The following is a 20,778-nucleotide window of genomic DNA, read 5'->3' on the forward strand; positions in this document are numbered from 1 at the left end:
ACCTTTATTCTGAAAATCCCCCTTTTTACTTTTGAAAGTAAACACCGGATGTAGACCATTCTGTCACTGGTTTAAAATCTCCCAGCATTCCTTACAGACTGCTCTCGCCGCCATTTTCGTTAGCTGGTGTCGCAGAAGTGGTCGTCGTTGTCATTAAGCTATCTATTATATTTTCCATTAAGGTCACTTTTGAAGACGCTTGACTCGCTAATATCGACGAAGATAGTCTGCGATAACACAGTTTAATTTAGCAAGACACTAAACTGCGCAAGAAGATGTCTAACGAGCAGGCCGAAAATGCTACTGAGACTGTAGGCCAGCAGCAGCAGCAGCCGCCGCCGCCGCCGCAGCAGCAGCAACAGCAACAGCAGCAGCAGGGGTGAGTCAATTCATCAAGGTTCCTTTGTTGGCGCTTACTAGCTTGCTAGGTATCTAGTTAGCTGTAACGATTCGGATCCACGGGAATGCCGTACTTCGACCAGTTTTTAATGAAAAATGTTTACTTAGTTGAGTTCTAATGAAGCAATTATATATTGTGGTTACATTTCGTCGTTATATACGTTTTTGTATTGTTAGGTGACGTGTGTTTGGGACCCGTCTATTTACAGGGAGAATCCATCTAGTTTACGTAATTTAAGGTAGCTTAACACTTTACTTGGCTACTCGTTAAAGTCAAATAACTTTTGACTTTAAGATTTTCTTTTTCTATTCTTTTGCAATTTGATTATAGACGTTAAAACAACGTAACGTTTGTTTTAGTAATGGAATGCAAGCTCACTATGTGCAAAGAGCGGCCTTGCCATGCGGCTGAAGTGCAATCGTCTTGATGGCAAACTACTGTAGTTCAAACCATTTAACTGTCTAAATACATTTTACTTGTTTTAGTAGTATCACTAACCGTAATTATTAATCACTTAACAATTTAACCAGTCGAAGACTAGTTTATTCATTTATTTTTTCCGTTGTCAGACTTAAGTCCCGCTATTGGATTGAGTTACAGTAGTGGCCTCATTTCGGCCTTTCTGAAGGAGCAATGGCCAGACGCAAGTACAGTCAAAATGGTGTGGCCTGTGTTGTGTTTTTAATTAGATTTAGTTGGTTGTAATATATTGATTGTAACATGTAACGTTACTAGCAAATGTGTTTGCAGTAATTTTACACTTATTAGCCTTCACTTAAGAACCTAATCATGCTTGTAAAAGCATGTTGACATGCTTGTATGAAGTAGGGTTTGTTTGTTTTTTAACTCATGGTATTAACTAATCTCTTTACACAGAGATGTGAATGGGAAAGCCAAGCATGAGCCCAACTCCAGCAGAAAGGAGAGGCCCCAGAAGAGAGGTGGAGGCGGACGCTACGAACCCTATGGAAATGTGAACAAAAGATACCGCGTTTTTGTCAGCAATATCCCATATGATGTGAAATGGCAAGCCCTCAAAGACCTGATGAAAGAAAAAGGTAAGGTGTTTGGATAAGGGATTGACTCAGTCAGCTTTGGACAAGACAAAAAGATGCACCATCCAGGGTCATTTTGTTTGACCACTGCAGCTCTGAAGGGCTTTTGGGAATTTGTGCAGGGACTTTAGTTGTACAATGTTGCTCGAGATCTCGTGGGAGTTATTTGGAACAAGGGTTTTGGTCGAGGTCCCTCTTATTTGTCCGTCAACTAAGGGGTTGCTGCAGACTTGCACAAGTGCTGTGAACCTGGACGTTATACTGAATTTATTCTCCATTGAGATTACTAAAACCGTTTGTGGTTTTTGTGAAGTGGAGTTTGTACATGTGTAAAGCCGGTCCACTAATGTGAAAATCCAAATGGTTTGGGATTGTGAGCGGCATGAATGCATGAAAAAAAATATACAGTACATTGCTGTAATATAATTTACACGATTAACAAGTTGCTCTCAGTTGCAACATGTAACTAACGGTAAAGCCTGAGGTCTCATAATTTTATAAATAAGACAAACTTTTGGAGACATGTCAAATGAAGTCATTTGTGATGCAGCAACTTTGAATTTCAGCAGGGATTAGCCTAAAGTTCTCTCTTAAATGTACAATATGGATTTACATGTGCCTACTCATGCGATAGTACTTGTAGTTATGGGGTATTGGAAAGCGATGTATCATAAGTAATGCACTAAACTTGCATTTACTTGAAGTAAAAACATGTGTTAAGAAGGGTACAATCCTTTTTCAGAAGGAGTGCCTGGTATTCGTTTTATGACAACTGACTGTGGAGTTAAATTGCATTTTCTTTTTTAGGTGTGACCTTGACAAGCAAATGTTTTCTCAGCAGATCTCCATGTTGTGCCAAACACAGCTATGCGTTGGGGATTTCTTTGGGGTACAGGTCTACAAAATGAAGCAACTTCTTATGCACTGTCCTTGTCTCTAGAGGTTTGGTCACTGATGTCCATTCGTTGAACAGACCCGTGATCTGGAACGAAGGCGTGGCTTTGGTCGACGCTGAATCAAAATTCTGATTTTGTGCATTTCAGGAACAAGTCAACTTTTAAGAACATGTTTGCAGTTAGAGAAGTTTCTTTCCCCTTAGAGCGTGCCATCATTAAGATTATGGTTAGTTTTATAGCTGTAGGTTTCCTCTTAGACTCAGCTGATGGGCGAATGTATTGATGCATTAGCCTGAGGTTTAAAATGGCGACATTTGACAAAGTATGCACAGGTTTGCAATGAAATGGGCTGAGGCATTGAACGGGTTTTGCCTACTTGAAATTATTTGGTCAATTATCTTCAGGTAGAAGGTGGTGTTCACGGCATTATATCCAAATAGGAAGGCTGATGGCCATTTCAACAGTTGTTGTCCTCAGTCTATTGCTTTTGGTGCTTCGGGAGAATTCTAACAAGGACAGGCTAAGAAGTCTTTATTTTTTTTAAAAGACCCAAGCTTGCTTTTTGTAGACCTGTACCATATTGTGCTGCTGCTGAGGTGCTGGGGGAAGGCTCAGGACTGGCAGTCTGAGCTCACTGTCACCGGCCGCCCTACTTGTGTTTCTGCTCTAAACCCCCATTGTTCTCTCGGCTTCTCTCCCCTTGGTGTGTGTCGTCTCTGGAATCTGATTTGTAGTGGGTGAGGTAACGTACGTGGAACACTTAATGGACGCAGAAGGCAAATCGAGGGTAAGTGCAAATACATACAAATAAAACATGAATAATCCTAGACAAACCTGTGTTTGTCAGCTTTGGTTTCTTTATTTTCACTGTTGGGATTTGTTCAGATTCAGAAACCTGGTGGAGTGTGTCAGATGGTGACATGCCGGGGGCATGTTTTATATGGTGTCGTCTGTGGCACTGACTTGAGGTCATCCTGAGGGTTGATGCCCTTAGAACAGGACTTCAGCTTTCTTTGTAGCCAATCCTGTGGGATTGCAGTAGCTGACAATGGCCCTTTGGTTGCTGGATTTGCTCCTCATGAACTAAAGGGGTCTAGTCCGCAAGAGGTTGTTACAAGGCTGTTAGATGGTTGTTAAATATAACTCATTCCGTAGAACTGCTCTACTGGAAAAGTTCCCTCCAATGTCTTAGTAGTGGGGAATCCTATCTCACTGTGGATTTTCTGCCCTATGGATGTTGGAAAAATACTCTTTAATATTCACCAGACTTGCCTGCATTGTGTTAGTGACTGGGGGGGTGTGAGATCTTAACATTGTAATTGTATTTAGAAGCACAGAGTTGTGGCCAAGGCTGTAGGCTTGTGTGATGTTGAACTTCTTATTGTGCATGAAATTCTTATTGCTTAAAATTGTGTATTATTATTATTATTATTATTATTATTATTATTATAATAACCACTGCTTTTACTAATTTGAATTATTCTTCACTCCTCTTGGTGCGGCCTGTTCTGATTTCTTCAATCAACAAAGGGTTGTGCGTAAGTAGTCCCTGTCCATTTATCCTTTCTAATTGTTTGTGTCATTGCTTCTCAGATTGACAAAATAAAAATATGGAAGCACATGTGTCTGTTTCTGTCTGATTTTTGGAGAGGGTAGCTATTAATTTTTTATTTATTTTTTTAAGGAATTTATTGATTTCTCTCTCATGATATACTATATATTTCTGTCAGTGTTGTTGAGTTTAGGACTGAAGAGCTAATGAAGAAAGCAGTGGAGAAGGTCAACAAGCACAACCTCAATGGACGACCCCTAAAAGTGAAAGAGGTAGGCAACAGCAGGGGTGACTAGAAAAACAGAGAGCTGCAAAGAGACCAAAATATCAGTTGTGGATTTTCCGGAGTCATATTTTCATGCTTTTTGTTAGGATCCTGATGGTGTGATTGCTCAGAGAGAAATCAACAAGGCTCAAGGTGGAGGCCCCCCAGGAGGCCATGGTGGAATGGGAGGAATGGGTGGAATGGATCGCATGAACATGGATCGAATGGGCCCTGGACCGAATGGCCCCATGGTCAACATTCCTCCTAGCCTGATGAACAACCCCAACATCCCCAACGAGATCATCCATGGTCTCCAGGCTGGCAGGATTGGCAGCACTGTCTTTGTGGCTAATGTGAGGCTTCCAGAGTTTTCCCATTGTTTTATAATCCAAAACCCCTCAAATGTATGGAATTAAACAGTATGAAAAGAGTGAGGCAGGGAATACATTTGAGAAACTGTAGCCAGCAAATATTAGTATTTTTACTTGATAAAATGACTTGACTCATGGTTTCAGCATTACCCATTAGTGTACAACTGTAAATTTAATCAAATAATATTGTTTGTATCAAACATGGTGAGAAATCTTAGTTTAGTCTGACTTGTCTTTGTAGCCTTGCTTGTGGATTAAACAACTAACCATTTTTCAAATTGTCCTTTGTGCCTACAGCTTGACTACAAAGTGGGCTGGAAGAAGCTGAAAGAGGTATTTGGCATGGCGGGCATGGTGGTGAGGGCTGACATTCTGGAGGACAAGGATGGGAAAAGCAGAGGCATGGGCACAGTAACATTTGATATGCCCCTTGAAGCAGTCCAAGCTGTCTGTATCCTTTGGAAAATGTTGGCCAATTGGAATAACTTGGTGTATGCATAGGATGTTAATTCAGTAGAATCGCATTATTTCAAAATGTCACTGGCACGCTTTCCTTAATGATTTTTACAGCTATGTTCAATGGGCAGCTGTTATTCAACAGAGTCATGCACGTCAAACTGGTATGTTGCCTCAACTTGTACATTGGATCACACAATGATTGGAGAGCATAGTCTGAATGTGTTTATGTGCCGCTTTTTTCAGGATGAGAAATCCCTGCCAAAAGATTTTGGACCACCTGACAGAGCAGCTGCTCTTCCCCGTAAGTATACACTTACTTTCAATTCAGTTTTATTTATATAGCTCCAATTCATAACAGAAGTTATCTCATTGCACTTTTCCTATAGGCAGGTCTACACCATACTCTTTATAATTATTTCAGAGACCCAACAAATCCCATCAATGACTCCTGTGAGTCCTAGGTCTGTATTCACAGCCACCTCCACTGTTGGAGGACTAGATGACACTTGCTATGGATAGTTCAAAATATATATATATATATATATATATATATATATATATATATATATATATATATATATATATATATATATATATATATATATATATATATATATATATATATATATATATATATATATATTATTTTTATTAAAAAAAAAAAAAATCCCTTGCCTAGAACTGCATTTGTGAATTTTGTATTGGGTGAAGAGTAAAAATACCCAGCAACAGTGACACTGCCACTGGGGCCTCACATTTCAGTATTGAACAATCGTTTCAGAGGTCTCCATGATTTGTGTGCTTCATCTGCTGTTTTGATACAGACGTATACTAATACTGTTTCCTGTGTAGACATCGTCTTAATACGTTTGTACCCTTTTTCTCTGCCCAGGTGGCCTGAGTGGTATTGGTTTGGGCCTGGGACCTGGTGGCCAGCCCATTGATGCTGCCCAACTCAACAGAGGTGGTGGAGGAATGGGCAACATGGGCCCTGGAGGTAACTAGCTCAGGGTTTTTCCTCCTTTGAGGAGTTTTTAGCACCCCCAAAGAAGTTTTAGCCAGTGCCAAAAGAAAATCTCCAATTCCAAAATAAGAATTTAGAATTTAAAAATAGCAATTCAAATCTTCTCCGAATGTTGAACAAGCAGAACATAAAATTAAATAAGACGTCTTTGACTTCCAGCAGTCACCTCCCCTCTCAAATCCACTCAGTTGCTATATTTTACACATACGGCTTAAGCTGGGTGAGCCAGTTTGTGGTATTTAATCGCAGAACACATCTTGTTGGGGGAAAAAATGATCAAATAAACATTTAAGTCTTAATCCAATGAGACTATAAACTGAACTGGCTGAGCTCATCTTGTGCAGTTGAGTTTGCACCAATATTAATGCTACCTAGTTTTATATTTAATCCATGTTGTAGTAACTTAAAATGCGTGGAAGCCCAAAGCTGCTTTGTTTTTGTTAAATACAGGTGTAATTGTGGTGTTACACATAAGCACAGCAGTAATAACACTGAATATGCTCTAGGCAGGTCTGTTAAGAGCTGCTCTACATGGATACAAATATTGCTGAATGCTGCAATTAAATTTTAGTCTGGGATCTGCACACAGGGTATGGTTGAATGCAATATGCAGTCTTAACAGTGCCAGTGTTTCAAAACTTTGAGTTTCTCTCTTCACTCTGTTGTTTTTTTTTTTATTCCATTACAGCTGGTAATAGACATTTTTGTTTATGAAATGGTCAGAAATAACAGGAAAACTGTCAAATAAGGTAACCCTCGTTGCCGTTACTGTACGCTGGTCGATCGTACTTAATATTGTGCGTAGTAACCCCCCGGGCCCATTCTGAACGAGGAAAAACCATGTAGCGCCAGTGTTATTTTTTTAATTTTTTTTTTTTTTTTTTTAAACCCTTGAATAAAAGACAGCAGTGAAATCAGTGGCATATCATCACTCTTCTCACTTGTAGGAATGGATGGAATGGGTGGCTTTGGCAACATGGGAGGTCGTATGGGAGGAGGTATGTACTGAAGATTCTAGAGTTACTGGGGTCCTTATTGTATTTACCTCAACTGCTGAATTTACTGTTAAAGCAAACTCAACACTTCCTCTATTACATTCAAAACTTCCCAACAGTTCATGGTATAATCCCATTCAAGTCCCTGAAATAATGCTACTGGGAAACATTTGCAGGAAGTTTTTAGCTCCCTACAAACAGTGAGCACAGCAAAAGGGATTTTTTTTTTTTTTTTTTTTTGTGTGTAAATTTAATTTTATATTTTGTGCTCCCAGACTCGGGTATTATAAAGGCATCAGATTCCCATACCCAACCTCCATCTGTTTCTTGTTGTGCCCTCTGACATTAAGACTTTCTTCTCTTCTTTTCTAGGAATGGACAACTTTGGAGGAATGAACAACATGGATCGTTTTGGTTCTGCAGGGATGGGCAGAATGAACGGTAAAGATACATTTTGAGGGGTGTTAAGCACTCTAAAGCAAGCGTGGAACTTGTTCACGTTTTGCTGAATGTTTCTAATGGTTTCATTTAATCTCTTACATTGTCAGAGATGGACCGTGGGATTGGTGGTGCTTTTGACAGGGAGTTTGGGCGAAATGAAATGGGAATGTCTCGCAATAATTTTGGAGACTCCTTTGAAAGAGGAATGGGTTAGTATTTTCAGGATTTTGTTTGAAAATCCCCTGATGAAATATCAGATGTAATGTTCACTTCAGGTTAGGCAATCAATGTAACTCTTTTTTTAAACAATATGTATTTATTTCCTTTTTATTTTTATAGGAAACTCCCTGGGTATGGACCGCATGAGCTCTGGAATGGACCGTCTGGGAGCGGGCATGGACCGCATGGCAGGGATGGACCGGATGGGCATGGACAGGATGGACCGCGTGTCTGACCTAGATAGGCTGGGTTCTGGGTTCGACCGGATGGGCTCGGGGATGGACCGGCTGGGGCCCAGTATGGACAGGCTTGGACCTGGCTTAGACCGTATGAGCTCCAGCATGGACCGCCTTGGCCCAGCTGGGTTTGACCGCTTAGGCCCGTCTGGTTTGGATCGCATGGGTTCTGGCCTGGACTTTGGCTCCCCAATGGGTATGGATCGTATGGGCAACACCGGGCTTGACAGAATGGCCAGCAGCTTTGACCGCATAGGCTCCACTGGAGGACTGGACCGCTTTCCCGCCGGTGGCCTCGACCGCATGAGCTCTGGCATGGATCGGATGGGGTCTGGAGGTGTTGGCGGTCAGTTTGATCGCTCTGCTGACTTGGATCGCGGATTTGGTGGAAATTCCTTCGGGGGAACTGCAGGGCCTGGATCTGGGGGAGGCAATGTCAGGAAGGGATGCCAGATCTTTGTCAGAAATGTAAGTGTTTGTCTACAGGGTAGTTAGGCTCAATTAATTTGATCAGTATTTTCTCACACATGATTTATAATCTTTTTTTTTTTTTAATGGATTTTGTTTTTCAGCTGCCATTTGACTTCACTTGGAAGATGCTGAAGGATACCTTCAATACGTGCGGTAAGAGTAGTTGTATTTTGTAAATATACAATCAACAATATATTATTTCATCTTTTACATTAAGATGACTTCTAACATTGTTTGTTTTCCCTTTGCAGGCATGGTTCAGTATGCTGATATTAAGATGGAGAACGGCAAGTCCAAGGGCTGTGGTGTGGTTCGCTTCGACAACCCTGAAACTGCTGAGCGAGCCTGCCGGACCATGAATGGCTATCGGCTGAATGGAAGAGAGATTGATGTTAGGATTGATAGGAATGCATAAGTTATTTGTCTGTGTAACATCTGACACTTTGTTTAGTCACTAATGTCCAAACACTCTGTATCATCTGAATTGCCCTTCAGCATATTCATATTATATTCATATTCACTTGGTCTGTTAGATATTTGTAACAGTGAAAATGTTATTTTAGTTAGTAATTTGTAACCGTGAACGTGTTTTAGTTCTTGCTTTAAATTTTACTTTTTTTTTTTTTTTTTAGAGACCAAATTTTTAATTTTCTTTTTTCTTTTATGCTTCACCTGTCATTGCTTTTGTTCTATAAGGTGTTTTGATAAATAAATCTCAATATTTGAAATGCTGCTATGGATTTTTTTTTTGTTATTGCATTGCCTGTCATTATAGTAGACTAGCCAGTGTTCAGTCGTGACCATCAACTTCTAGCTTTCTTGTGATTGACCTACTTATGCAGGTTAATCACGTATTCATAACATTTGATGACCATTTTACTGGTTTACGTTAAAGATGATAGTATAGATGGTAGTATAATGGTGAACACTTTGGTCAATGCATGTAGATTAAATTATGCCAGTTTGAGCAATATGTGGCGGTAAAGCGCTTGGGGGGAATTATGTTTTGGAGGTATCGTACGAGCCGAAAAGACTCTCCCTCATGGCTATGGAAGGTCAGAACCGGAAGAAGGTCACAGGCATTACAATCAAGATGGCGACCCCCTTGTGTCAGTGTTACCAGGTGAGCGCTTGGGACATTTTGTTCAATATTAGCATTTAAACACCAATAAGTAATAACGGGATAACTTAAAAACTGTATTGTTGAACTGCCAGTTTACCACTGACTGCGATTGTCACGAGTTTTCTTTCTGATCAGGCTGTTAGCGTAGCGTTAGCTAGCTAGCCTGACTCTAGCTCTTTGATTTTATGTTGTCCAGCCGGTGTTTGAACTCTGAAGCGCAGGACGAAATCTTTTTCTAAATAAAATGTCGTCATGGGTGTTAGCTGCATGTTCGGACTTTCCACCATGCCTTGTACTGAACAGAAAGTCTGCCTATTGATTATAAACGCGATCACTTTCCTGCAATGCTCTTTCTTCCAACACTTGACGTTATGGCATGCCAATATCATAATTGTACGTGTCATCTAAACATAACGAGGTTTCATACAGTGGTGATTTATTAATGACATGTCTAACTGAAGAGTTTGTCTCCAGCACGATTGTCAGTAGCTGCGTGGTTATCAAGTAGTCTACTGAAGTTTGAGAGTGACTTCGTATGTCTGTCTCCAGATATGTGTAAGAAGAGGCTTGGTGGCTTTCCCTTCCTCTTACCTGCTACTTCACAACAGACCCAATGTCTACAGGATACGTGGGTTCCTCACATGCTCTCCACAGGTACGAACACCTGACACAAGCTGTGTTACTGCCATACCTCCTTCTGGATTTTCTGAAGCTGTACTTTGCAGGCTGTGTGTCACTATCTGCCTTCCTCTGTGGAGAATTTTCCTGATGTTAGGTTTGTTTATGCTCTCAACCTCAACAAACCTCACTGCAGTTTTATTTGAAGACAGTCTTATAGTTGCTTTTTGTTTTTGGATAGTATTGTTCTAACCTAGCAAAATGAGCACACACACATTCAGTTGCAAATTAATACAATTATAATGTTCAGTCTTTGTTGAAACTGTTTTAGAGAGGTATTTATTCAACTGTATAGTCGTTTTGGAAGATGTACCATGTGGTGCTGTTGAACTATATTGCATTATGCAGAGAGGTGGTTCTGTTATTTAGTCTGCCCTCACTGATATAAATGGGGTGGACAAAATAATAGAAACACCTGTCGGTATAATGCAGTACAGTTCGATAGCACCACAAACTGCAGCCTCCAAAATGACCATAAAATTGATTGTTTTCAACAAAAACCGAACATTATAACCTTCATGAATGTAGGATTTATTACAGGACTGTTGTATTCGACTGCATTTGTTTTAGCTAGGTGTACCTAATAAACTGGCAACTCAGTGTGTACTTTAATTTTAGGTAGAAAACAAGCATAATAACTTGCAAAAATGCAGCAGTACTTTAGAATAACAGATATGCAGCATAGACTTTATTCCATGAGCTGACATTTGCATTGATGTTTTTATAGCTATGAAAAAAAAACTGAAACATCAGCTCTTGGAATAAAGTTTACTACTCTGCATATCTATCTGTCTAAAGTGCTCCTGCTGTCTTTGCATGTTATTATACTTGTTTCCTAACTAAAGTTTATCAAGACGTCTTGAGCAGCGGGGCACACCTCCCCTGCAAGTTTAAGTGCATAAGCATCACTATGAGCATGCATTTAAGTTTAATTGAACTGCTCAAGACACACTTGGAGTAAATTAATCATTCCTGTTGTTTCTTATTTATACCAACAAGGTGCTTCAGTCACCCCTCCTGCAGGTAAGGTATTTGTCAGGGGAGAGAGGCGGTGGCAGAAAAGGTTTCCTGAGGGAGTTTCTAGACAACCTGAAGCAGGAGCTAAACAAGAACAAGGACATGAAAGAAAACATCAAGAAGTTCCGGGAAGAGGCCAAAAAACTTGAGGAGTCAGACGCATTGAAACAAGCCCGAAGGAAATATGTTAGTATTTGGCCACACACAAACAGAATTTCTTTCCATGTTAATATGAAAAACTAGAGTTAGGTCTAAAAGTTCCAATGCATTTTTCACCAATGCTTATTCTTCACCAGAAAACTATAGAGTCTGAAACAGTGAAGACCTCTGAGGTTCTCAAGAAGAAGTTGGGAAACATCTCTGAGACAGTTAAAGAGGTAAGTATGATAGGTATCTCCATCAGATGCAGCCTTTCTTTTTGATTTTCATATTATAGATATGCTATTCCAGTTGATCCATCCACCCTTACAAGTTGTGTCTATGTCTCTCTGTGTGTGTGGACAGGGGCTAGAGGAGGTCAGTCGTACAGAAATTGGGAAGAAAATTAAGGAGGGAATGGAGGAAGCAGCCAAAACAGCTAAGACCTCAGCAGAGACCGTCTCTAAGGGTGGAGAAAAGTTGGGGAAGACTGGTGCATTCAGAGCAATATCACAGGTATGGAGTCATTGTGCACACTACGGTGCAGATATATTTCCTTGTTTACCAAAAGGTGAACTGCATTCATTGGTTTTTATTTCTCTTAAATAAAGTACAGATACCTATACACTGAATGGTAAGGTAGGACTGAGAAGTGTCTCATGAGATTGGAGGTGAATCTTAAGATCTGTGCAAGTGTTAATACTGTATACAAACAAAGAAGAGTGCGCAAACTATCAAGATTATCAAGAAAATATCCAGATTGTTACTGGCACCTGTTATTCAATGATATTTCACTTAATTACCAATTTTGTGCACTGCTCTGTTTCACTGTTAGCAAAATTATTTATCATATTCCATTCATAGAAACTTCTCAAGGTTAAAGATAAAGGTAGGGAAATAGTAATGTACCTTTTTAGAAATTAATTAGGAATTTAAAAAAAACACAGTGTCATGAAAACAATATACCTGAATACTGGAACAAATTTTTTGTTTTCTTGTCTGCTATCTGTTGATCTGTTTTCAGGGCATGGAGAGTGTGAAGAAAGAGATTGGTGACCTAGGTCACACTGGCCCTTATCGGCCTCCTACCAGACTCAGGAAGAGGAGTGAGTTCTCCTCCAAGGGGGCAGGGGAGGAGAGCAAGGTCTTCGAGGCCAACGAGTACGTGAGTGCCCTCTGCTTTGCCCTGATACTGAGAGGGGAACGCCTCTTATATGGCCTTATATAGTCTAATCATTATTATTAAAATTACAGGAAATTAAATCTCAAAGCCGAACCTTGATAGTGTTCCCAGTTTTTCCTTTACATTTAGTTAATTGTTCTTGCTGTCAATACTGCAGTGTTTTCCTTTCTGGGTTAATATGGTTTAATGTGATGGTCAGCATGAGTGCAGCAAGTCAACAGTGGCACCCGTTTCCCTCGGCCTGGTGTTTGAAGCTTTACTTTGTGTATTCTTCAGGGAAGCTATGGGTGTGGTGCTCCACAAAGATTCAAAATGGCATCAGCAGTGGAAGGACTTCAAAGACAACAATGTGGTCTTCAACAGTAAGAACTAACAGACCTCACACTGTCTGTCTCTGCATCCTTGGCTGTTTACTTTTAGTCAGCTTTTAATGAGTATGTATGTTGTATGTAAGTGATATGGAGTCCAGGTCAACTTGCATAAAATCAGAGGCTTTAAATATTGTGTATTTTTGTGTGGGAAAAGAGTCACAAATGGATGATCTATTTAATTGTTGAGTAGTGAAGTTAAACAACATGGTGGGTCTAGAGTCCACATCGTTCAGGCTGTCCTGCATGTGGTGCTGCTATTATTGGGGATTTTACACAGCTCTGGTGAGATAAATTAATCTATAGAAAAATTGTCGAGGTGATAAAACTTGTGTAAGATATATTTGTGCGTGGGCCTGGATGACTTGGAATACTTTACTAACCTTCAAGCTTTTGGGTTTCCACTAATAAGCATTTACTGAAAGAGCCATTTAATAGAAGGTGCTGCTAGATGTTTAGGTGGAGAATGTGTAAAATGGGGGATCTATAAATTAACATCACTGGGCTGATTTACTTGATATTTTGCACATTAGTTAGGGAAAGAACGTTGATGATTAATCAGATCATTAATCGCAAAGTCAACAGATTTGCAAGTATGTAGTTTTCCTTAGTTTTGCAGCATCAACATTTTTTAATCTACCCTAAATACTAGGGTGGGGCGGCGAACCAATACATCAGTTTTCAGTAGCAGGCTAAATCTATGGCAGATGACATTTTTGGCTAATTTAAGTAAGAAAAATAATAGCTCCAGTGGAACTGGCAATATCGGGGCGTCATTCACTGATTACCTGTGCCTGCACAATGTCCTACACAGCATAAAACAACCCACCTGCAGCACTCCACTGTGGCTTTTTAGTGGCATCATATGTTCTGTTGAAAGGCTTTTTATTTAATGCAGTAGACTGTAGTTTTTAGATGCACAATGCAGAGGATGAAGCTCAGACACTCTGCCTCTTGAACCCGCAGTACATTTGATATTGCTTGTTGCAGGGGTGAAGGTGTCCTGTGTGAAAATCCTGCTAAATACATGTATGTGTGTGTGTTTCTGTGTGAGTGAACTGAAGAGATGTGAGTGTGTGTTTATTTATCCGGACATGTATTGGAATCATACAATGATTCATCAATCACCCAGCAGCAATGCACAGCAGCCTTTTGCTGAGCCTCAGTTTTTAGCCTTTTCATTCCTCACGTTGTCTAACCAGCAGATCCTGTGGGATTTCATATTTTTGGCAGGAAAAATGATGTCTAATCTCTGTATATGAACTTACTATGAATTTGAAAGGATTTGCTGATCCAAGAGAATTTTTTATTTTTTTCCCAACCTGTGTGTGTGTGTGTTTCATGTTCTTATATCCCAGTGGGGACTTTAACCTGAATGCACACTAACCCATGGGGACTTGTGTCTCTGTGGGTAGAGACTGCTTTTTGAGGGTTAAGACTTAGTTAAAGGGTACAGGTTAAGGTTAGGCATTTAGTTGTGATGGTTAAGGTTAGGGTAAGGGGCTAGGGAAAGCATTATGCCCATAACTGTCCCCCACGGCGATAGTGAAACAAACCTGTGTGTGCGGAGGCCGTGGAAGCTTCAGGTTTCAACTTAAAATGTCTCATAAAACTCTCATTCTTACATTCACCGCAGGGTTCTTTGAGATGAAGATGAAGTATGATGAGAGTGACAACGCCCTCATCAGAGCATCTCGTGCTGTCACCGACAAGATGACTGACATCATAGGTGAGAGACCTCTGGCCTGATAGTCTGCATTAATCACACTGAGAGGTCTAATCAAGCTATAACAGAGAAGATACAAAGGTTATGTGTACTTCAGGTTATCTATAGGTACCTATAAATTCAGAAAAGGTTTATATCATATATACAGTATATTCTACAGCTTAGAGATTTTCAAGCAGATTTAGATTTTCATTATAACTACATTACTAAATGAGATGAGAGATTTTGATAGAGTATAATTAGTGATATCTAGTTAAGATAGAACTGAAAAGCAAGGTAAATAAACTAAAGTAAATGGAACAGATTATGTAATTTACCTCATACACAATACAAGAAGAAAATATTTTGTTTGCTTTAACACATGTAACTACTTAGCCACATCATGTCACTGAATTAATAATGTTTCAACAGTCTGTTCTACTGTTCATTATGTTTGCTAACTGGCAGCTGCTTCAGTTAATCTTTTTTGCTCTGCTGGCTTTGTTCAATTACTACATTGTCTGGGTTTTCTTTGGTAGCATAAATAATTCCCTCAGACTCCTGCTGTTACTGTGTATTTTTCTTCATCCATTTTTCTATGTGTTTCCTGTCCATGTGTTCATATGTGTTTAGGTGGGATGTTTTCTAAGACGGAGATGTCTGAAGTACTGACAGAGATTTTGAAGGCAGACCCATCTTTTGACAAAGATTCTTTCCTCAAGCAGTGTGAACGAGATATCATCCCCAATATACTGGAGGTATGTTGGACTGGTACCAGTGTGTAATTGAATAATTTAATCCATTTGAGAGAAGTTTTGTATGTTAGGACAAATTACCGGTGGATGTTTCTGACAAGAAATGTTTTTTTTGTATGCAACATTGAATTACAGTAGATGTAATTAGGATTTTCTGCCACTGATCAGAATTAGAAATACTTTATTGTGTAAGTGAAAACAAATTTCTACAAATTATGTACAAATATAAAACATATGTTGACCTCTGTGATTAGGTCTTGATTTAACCTTTCAGATGTGTCCAGGGAGTTTTTTTTTAAGCTGGTGTTTGCTCTGTCTCCATGCAGGCAATGGTCAGAGGGGAGCTGGAGGTACTGAAGGACTGGTGTTATGAAGCGGTACGACCTTTCTCCCACACTGACTGAAACACAGATACCATAGGCTTCTTTTGTTATTGATATGTAAAGACAGTAGTTAGACTGACCACATTGGTGCACATATTGCTTTCGGGTGGGCAGCTCTTCATGAAATGTCTGGTCATAATGTTATCTTCTTTTTCTCCATATTGGGCGTGTAGACATACAGCCAGCTGGCACACCCAATTCAGCAAGCCAAAGCCATGGGACTTCAGTTCTGCTCACAGATCCTGGACATCGACAATATTGATGTAAGTTACTACAGACTACAATGCACAAGATTAATGAAACCTTGAGTACTGGCACTCCATGATACTCCAAGGTTTTGCTAAATCTAAGTAATACACTAGTTTACAATATAGGTGTTTTGGTGAGCATTCAAAATGCCTGAAATTAACGTTTGGCCTCACGCCAATAGCAGGTAATCTAAATGATAATTACTGGTTGGAGTATTTTAGGAGCCTTTTTTAATACACAACAATTGTTTTGCTGTTATTTTCAAGAGCTCGTGGTTAGAGTGTATATGGTGATCTGCATGGACAAAGTTAGCAGATATGCAAAATCAAAGTATACAACCAAGTCAGGCAAATGTCAGTGTTGTCAAACATCTTGTAAAGTTACGAGGAAGTGTAACCGGTCTTTATTCATTTTTAACTCTTCTGTATTTTGTGTTTTCCTGGTACTATTCTCAGACTGAGTATAAGTCCTTGCATCAATTTTGTCTCTATCAACCAGAACTTCTGTGTTTTTAAATATCTCTTGAGCTATGATAAACTGCTTTAATACTTGAATGCTATCTAAAGATCACATTTTGTTGGTTCAGTAAAAAATACATGTATCCTCTTCTCCAGTTGGCCATGGGGAAGATGATGGACCAGGGTCCAGTGCTGATTATCACCTTCCAGGCTCAGTTGGTCATGGTGATCCGAAACACCAAAGGAGAGGTGGTGGAGGGAGACCCTGTAAGTTACACACACTAGGAAAACAGTCCTTGATTTGCTAGCATCTGCCATACGATAAAACTAAAGAGCTTCTTAAAACACAACAAATGTAAATTATGTGGTATCTGAGCTGTGTTATGTTATAGAAATAGTACAAAGCTTTAGCTCGCATTTTGTCATAATCACAAATGTGTTATAAATGAGGCACCAAGATAATGTTATGAGACAATGAAACCACTTTTTACTATTTGGGCATGGCTTTTATTTATTTATTTAGACCCACGACACAGATTAAAGCTGTTTTGGTTGTAAATCAGCTATGTTGTCCACTCAGGGCTCCTCGGGGACACCTGTGATTGGTATCCACTCAGTACCATGCAGTTGGCATCTTCCCAGGGTTCAGATTAAAAGACTACTGCAAGAGGATTAATGGTGGATGTACTGTTCTTCCGTGTTTTATCAGCTGAATCCAAATGTCTGGACATCAAATGACAAACTGCCCTTATGGACTACAGTATTTAGTGTCTCTTACACCCAGCTTCTCATGGTTACTCCTCATCTGGTCACAGACCTTAAAATCTTTTCCCCTTTCAAACTTTCTTGGATTTAGAGACAAATGGGACATTTGGGTATTGATTGGGCACAGTTAACTCAAGAATAATGTGAGCGGTCACTCGGGGTAGCTGTTGGAGTCATTCTCACTGTCTGTAAATGGTCTCAGACAGACCAATATATAAATCCGAACATGGCTTACATCAGGCTCAAACCTCAAAATAGATGTTTATATTTGGATTGTAAGTGTGTATCTGTCTTCCCTGTTTTACAGCGATTAAGAAGAATTCAACAGTTAAAAATATGTGTACCCATCTGTTTTTCTCCCTCCAGGAAAAAGTGCTCAGGATGATGTACGTGTGGGCTCTGTGTCGAGACCAGGATGAGCTCAACCCATATGCTGCCTGGAGACTACTTGACATTTCCGCCTCAAGCACCGAACAGATCCTCTAAGACTCTTTGATACGCACAAAACTCTCACCCCGGGAGAGAACATACTGTACCTGAACATGCCCTGGAGCTGGCTTGGAACAAAAGTGGGGGAGAGGAAGGCACGTGGAGATGAGGGACAGCCAAGTTGGACATGGTCTCACTTCACAACAGAAACATTGTGGAGTAGTGTTGCTACATGCTAAGTGCTTCACTTTCTCTTTTTTACTACACTGGCTTTGGGTTCAGTCAGTCACTACAATCCCTGGTTTTTCTTTGAATGTCCCTGAGAGTTATTTCTAACCATTCCTCTGGCTCACACTAGGGGGCGGTAGACTACCAACAACTCTTATCCACAGTACTTTCTGTAATGCCTGTATGACTGTCCATTTATTGAAACTGTATGGTGCAGGGCAACCGTTGTTGGCAATTAAGGGATAAATTAAGTTATTTAACTTAGGTTTAACTTTTATTATGAATATGAGGAAAGAAAATAAGGGGGGGGGGATTTGAACTTTAGGTTCAGGTCTGTATCTCAAAAATCTCAGATGTCTCTGCCACCTTCCTCTGTCTCATCAGTCCCTCATACTCTCTCTCTCTTCCTCTCCAAGGCATTGTTATCTTGGTGGTTGGTGGTGTTGTGGCCAATCAGTGCTCTCTTGTTTGTATGATAATCATCCAATGTAATAGTTAAACTGTGAGAGAGTCTATATTTATTATGAAAAATAAAGATGACCCCTGTTTTTCACACTAGCAGACATTTTTGAAAAAAAGATTCTATCAAATATTTTTACCCTCTACCCTGCAAATGGTTAAGCTTTTCTTCTGATCTGGAGGATGTGATGTGATTCCTTCTAGGGCAGTTGCTAATTATTATTTTTTTAATTAAATCCTCAAGTGGGATTTCAGTCTTTGCTATATTTCCTTTGGGAAAAATGCTACTTCTGAGAGAATTTTTACAGTTGTATTTCCAGAGCAGAGCTAGGGAACTCATTTGCTTTGAGTGAAATTTAGCTGCCTATGTAAACCAGATTGTAGTGAACATGATCATTTTGACAGCTTTCTTAGTCTGGGGGATACACAGGAACACAAAGATAATCTCTTACCCAGACCAAATTAGATTAAAACCTCGCTGTACCTTCAGCTTTTAGTCCTAACATTAACTCTACGTGCCATCATGCAGTTCTGTTCATTGTTTTCATATGACATCCTTTGATCTTCAGTGTTGTGGAGGGTTATAAGTCACTGCTATATGTGTTCAAAGTGCCATGTCGTTGCCCTACACACCAGAGCCATATGGCCTACAATCAATAACACAAACCTCTTTTCTTGGACATATAGAACGATGGAGGTTACAAATGCTAAATGGCACCCATTTCACCAAATCTCACCAATCATCTCTCAGATTTGGCAGATCTGTCATCACATGATGGGGATAGGGGTCGCCTCTGCACACTGTCTGCATGTTTTTGAAAATCCTCTGCACACTGTGTGTGAATAGCTCCATTGACAAGTCATTTGGATTCATAACAAGGACAATTACACCTCATTACAAGTCTATCTTATGTGCAGATTTAATGGTGGTAATTTTGTGTTGGTAACCCGAGCAACTCTGATTTGTTGGAGACGATATTTTATGTAAGGTCAGATAGATTGCAAACAAAGCTGCATCACATTGAGCCTTTTTCTCTTGTCAAGTCAACAGGATATATGTCTGCATTTTCCTGCTCTGCATTTTGCCCATTTCCACTCTGTAAGATGTCACCACCTCAATTAAAATGCCTGAATTGCAATCAGCCTGATAACTCTGTTTTTGTGCACTTATTGTGGTCTGTTTTATATTGTGGGATGTCAGACGCAGGGCTGGATCCCCCTGGAGAGTCTCTGTGCTTCATTCAGGACATGTGCTTCACTTACAATGTGTCTTGGGCTTTTGGGTCCAGGGTGCTGATGAAAGGGTGCGATCACACTACAGTAGCTGTTCATTGTCCGTGGCAGCAGTCGGACAGCTCAGTACAGATAGTGGGATGCAGACCAGCATGCAGTGTTGCATTAATTTGGACTGGCCTGCTCTCACACAGCAAAATTGATTACAGGAGCCTTGGGTGAGAAGGTAGGGGGTGGCTTATAAACAAGCTTGCATGTTGTGTATGCCTGCATGCGTACTGTACTGTATGTCTGTCTGTACATGTGGACCAGCAGCTCCGCTGTTCCAGGGCTGTCCTGGATGATGGATCCTCTCTGTTGCTGAGATGTGCTGAGGTTGCAGCTCCCCAAAGTAGTGCTTATCGCTTAGTATGCACCCCCCACAACTCACACATGCACACAGCTCTCAACACAGGTATTCAGGGGAGCCACCCTGGAGAATTCACTAGTGGGGACTGGTCAGGTGGGTCCTGTCAGACACATACTGACCAAGAGAAGATCAGACTTGTGAGATTTGTGAGTTTGCACCACAGCCTTTTACACTGATTTGATTTTAGATTGATTTACAGATAGTACCTCCCTAGCAGTGTGATAATCAGCTTGCAGAGTCTTTAAATTTGCTTGCTAAAGGTAATCCATCACACTAAATATTTAGTCGCATTTAGTTTTTGTTACCGTATATTAAGTGTTTCTTGTTGGTGCATTTAAACACTCACACCTGAGACATAAGAAGCTGTATGCTGCAAATCATTGCACATGGATATGTTGTCAGAAAATGAAACCTGGAAGACATGTAACTAATCCTGGGTACTGTAAAAACTATTATTTCTTGCCTTTAAAAGGTTTCTTCTTTAATACTCAAGTAAAAGTTGGTGTACCTGAGACACACGAATGCCCTAACAAGAAAACTGATCAGAATATTTAGATCTTACAACAGTGTTATGGCATAATGAAAATGTCATTTGACAAAAAAAGTCCCTGCAAGATGATTTTCATGATATATGTGATGTGTGAATTGCAACCATAAACTGAATGTGGATGCCTGGAAGGTAGGGAATCAAACTATACTGTAAAGGTATGAATTGGAAAATGGTTGGTAGTAATGTAAAGTATATCCCAATGTGATCAAATATGCGAACAAACAAACTAGTATGTACCTTTTTAACTACCACCCTCCCAAATAA

The 20,778-nt window shown here is 40.0% G+C and overlaps 2 protein-coding genes across 7 annotated transcripts; both read left to right on the plus strand.

Annotated features, from left to right (window-relative positions):
• Positions 1-105: 105 nt before the first annotated feature.
• hnrnpm (heterogeneous nuclear ribonucleoprotein M) lies at positions 106-9,116 on the plus strand. 5 transcript variants are annotated; one of them, XM_044198519.1, is made up of 16 exons: positions 106-379; positions 1,277-1,458; positions 3,086-3,138; positions 3,882-3,889; positions 4,082-4,175; positions 4,276-4,521; positions 4,837-4,990; positions 5,110-5,159; positions 5,242-5,299; positions 5,891-5,995; positions 6,970-7,020; positions 7,390-7,458; positions 7,566-7,667; positions 7,798-8,381; positions 8,486-8,537; positions 8,636-9,116. In XM_044198519.1, exons 1-16 carry the CDS (start codon positions 276-278, stop codon positions 8,797-8,799), a joined length of 2,076 nt encoding a protein of 691 aa, XP_044054454.1. In that variant the 5' UTR covers positions 106-275; the 3' UTR covers positions 8,800-9,116. The 5 variants fall into 5 exon arrangements, with proteins under 5 accessions (XP_044054454.1, XP_044054456.1, XP_044054455.1 ...); XM_044198521.1 differs by lacking the exon at positions 7,566-7,667; XM_044198520.1 differs by lacking the exon at positions 6,970-7,020.
• A 226-nt stretch (positions 9,117-9,342) lies between these two features.
• timm44 (translocase of inner mitochondrial membrane 44 homolog (yeast)) lies at positions 9,343-19,461 on the plus strand. 2 transcript variants are annotated; one of them, XM_044198525.1, is made up of 13 exons: positions 9,343-9,507; positions 10,057-10,161; positions 11,185-11,388; positions 11,499-11,579; positions 11,707-11,856; positions 12,365-12,501; positions 12,800-12,885; positions 14,528-14,620; positions 15,230-15,354; positions 15,678-15,728; positions 15,908-15,997; positions 16,598-16,708; positions 17,573-19,461. In XM_044198525.1, exons 1-13 carry the CDS (start codon positions 9,427-9,429, stop codon positions 17,690-17,692), a joined length of 1,434 nt encoding a protein of 477 aa, XP_044054460.1. In that variant the 5' UTR covers positions 9,343-9,426; the 3' UTR covers positions 17,693-19,461. The 2 variants fall into 2 exon arrangements, with proteins under 2 accessions (XP_044054460.1, XP_044054459.1); XM_044198524.1 differs by lacking the exon at positions 9,343-9,507 and adding an exon at positions 9,619-9,900.
• The last annotated feature ends 1,317 nt before the right edge of the window (positions 19,462-20,778 follow it).

Source organism: Siniperca chuatsi, linkage group LG6 (genome assembly GCF_020085105.1).
Source record: "Siniperca chuatsi isolate FFG_IHB_CAS linkage group LG6, ASM2008510v1, whole genome shotgun sequence".
Taxonomy (NCBI): Eukaryota; Metazoa; Chordata; class Actinopteri; order Centrarchiformes; family Sinipercidae; genus Siniperca; species Siniperca chuatsi.